The sequence below is a fragment of the Galeopterus variegatus genome, unplaced genomic scaffold (assembly GCF_000696425.1).
Source record: "Galeopterus variegatus unplaced genomic scaffold, G_variegatus-3.0.2 Scaffold1369, whole genome shotgun sequence".
Taxonomy (NCBI): Eukaryota; Metazoa; Chordata; class Mammalia; order Dermoptera; family Cynocephalidae; genus Galeopterus; species Galeopterus variegatus.
In genome coordinates this window covers 21781-24447 of record NW_007727480.1, presented here as the reverse complement: position 1 = coordinate 24447, position 2667 = coordinate 21781, and the positions used below count along the sequence as shown (strand labels likewise).

Below are 2667 nucleotides of genomic sequence, written 5' to 3'. Positions count from 1 at the left end.
GTGTGTTTAAAAACACTGTATAACAGAGCATGTTAAAGGGAAAGAGCTGAAAGGTCAGACATACAAAAGCCACTCAAAATTTCTCTATTGTAGTTATAAACATTTGGTTCACATCTTATAAGTACTTTTCAGAAAACTTCCTAAATTATTAAAAGGGCATAAATAATGACTTTTTCAAAAATGCAATTCTTAACGTGTTATTTCAAATCACCTTATTATACTTCTGCCGCTTTACAGAATCTAGTTTCCTGTTGATGTCTCTGTTGGTGGCAGCTTGAGGGCTAAGTTGCTCAATAATTTTATTAATTTGCCTTAAGGATGTCGTACATGACCTGAAAAAGAAGATAAATTGTCTACTTTCCACTGTGGTAACATTTTCATAGCAGAATATAAAGAAAGAAATGCTAAAAACACATCCCTTTTACTTCTTATTAACTAAAAGATAAAAGAAATTAAACCGGAATGCATATTCCCGTTTGCCACAAACAGAACTTCAAGAGTCTCTGGAAGACTTGCAGAGGTTTAAGATGACTGTCAATGTTTTTCTCTTATCTGGCTGATTTAAATCCACTCATTCTCATTTGTAAGCTGATGCATTCATTCTACAAGCATGTTTTCAGTGTCTACTTTACTCAAGACACTGTGCTGGGACAATCTACAATAAGTTGTCCTTTTAGAAGAAGAAATTTATATGCAGGTTTTTAAAGCCCAACATGGAAGCCTCCTAAAGTTTGGGAAAGTCCTAAAAATGCTTAAACATTTTTTTATATAAACATTTTTTATATAAACATACATCCGTGAAAATATTCTTTTCACACAACTAGAAGATTCATTTACTGTAGCATTAAACCTTGCCCTGCAAAGAATCAATTTAAATAAGTTACTCCTAAAACAGACACCATAGAATTGTAGCTTTCAATTTTCAAAACACAAATTCAATCTTCTTAACACTTCAGTAATTTACTACTGGTATCCTTTGTGGATTTCAAGATAAATGATGCAAGCTACTGGCCATCTAGTGTCACCCTGCCTGGAGACTCTGCAGCACTCTCCTCTATCTATCCCCTCTGCAGGAAGTGGACATATCTCCAAGATCAAAGAGATGAGAGCCTCAACACTCAAGGTCAGACTAAAGCTATGCAAGAGTAACTGGTACTTAAGAGGCCAAAAGAAGACACCAGGGAACTGTTAGCAGAAAACACATGCTTTAGTGCCAACAGCCACCTACCCTGCAGCCTCCCCAACAGGGTAGTCTCGCGCTGCACACTCCTCCCCCAGCCACTCCCCTGAGACTGCTCCATTCCTCCACCCAGTCCAGTCCTCACCTTCTCTTTCTCACTTGCCTGACATGGCCCAAAACACTGAGGCAGACCAGCAATAATAAGTGAGTTCAACCCTCCACCCCAACCCTCCCCTCTCCCGTCCTCAGCCCCAACTCCAGCCCAGATCCAGAGCCTCCTCCCTTCCCCACCAATGTGCCATGCTCGATAGAGCCCAAGTCTGTCTCTCCTCTGGTCACAATGAAGTCTCCACGGGACTTCATCTCTCCTTACAGAGTCAAAAGTAAGACAGAAGAAAGGAAAAGCAGGGAGTTCTTTCTCACTATTTCTAGACATGTTAATCTAAAAAATTGCCAAAGGACTGAAAACTTGATTTGGGGACAGCGAGCTGGAAAGAAACTACAGGACAAAGAAACATGTGAGGGCGGGATGTGTTCCTGGTATCTCGAGCAGGAAACACCTGAGCTTCAGGTGTGTTTCTCCTGAGGCCACTTTGTGCACATGTTGGTGAGTTCCAGGCATTCGGAACAGTCCTTCTCTTCAGGACATTACAAGTGAAACAGGATGTTGTGACTGGATTGAGACCCTAACTACTGCGTACAATGCTGCTGCTCAGGTGAAGGGCTGAGGCTCAAAGAAGAGGTTGATGACTGCCCTTCCTGACTCTGTCCCCCAAAAAGAGATTCCATAAATCTCCTAAGTTTCTGGAGCTCTCTAGTACCTGAACTTCCCCATCATGTTTAAACAAAAACCCTGTGAGAGAGAAGACAGGCCACACTCACGCAAGGTCATCCAGGATTGACCGATACTCTTTCTCCGCGTCAGCGAGCTGGGCCACACGGTTGGCCTCATGGATGGCGCTGTCCACCTGCAACAGCACACCTTGCTCCAGCACCGCCTGGTCGTAGACATCCACACCCAAACCCTGCAGCTCAAGGGCCTGCGCACTGGGCTCCACCGCCTGGATCTGGTGTCTGTCGATGTGCAGCAGGGCTGGCCCTCTCCTGGAAACCACCGACGCACCTCCCTCGGCAGAGGTGGACGGCCCATCAGAGGAGGAGCGAGAGGGGAGGCATTTCTCCACCTCCGCAGCACCATTTCCCTGCCTGACTGCGGTTTCTTCATCATTACTGACGTGCCTACTTTGTAAACGGTCTTGCTCCTGGGTTAGACTTGAGTGGGGAATTCTCTCATTTTGCATCCTCTACAGACTACCTAAAAAAAAAAAAAATTTTTTTTGATAAGCTTTTTGGTTATATAGAATTGATCTTTATATAGTTTCTTAAATATTTTATAATTAAAGGAGACTGATTTCTCAAAAGACCAAGTAACAAAATTCAAGTTTCCAAGTATTTGATTTCTTTTTTTTTTTTTTTTTTTTGACCCG

General features: G+C 42.8%; 1 protein-coding gene across 1 annotated transcript in view; it reads right to left on the bottom strand.

Annotated features, from left to right (window-relative positions):
- Nucleotides 1-2485, bottom strand: part of ERCC6 (excision repair cross-complementation group 6) — an 86266-nt gene extending 83781 nt beyond the window's left edge. The window contains exons 1-2 of the mRNA XM_008576579.1: nt 2063-2485; nt 212-332 (exon numbers count right to left, since the gene is read on the bottom strand). Of these exons, the coding sequence (XP_008574801.1) occupies nt 212-332; nt 2063-2481 (540 nt within the window). The 5' untranslated portion in view covers nt 2482-2485. The remainder of the gene's footprint in view (nt 1-211; nt 333-2062) is intronic.
- Nucleotides 2486-2667: the final 182 nt, after the last annotated feature.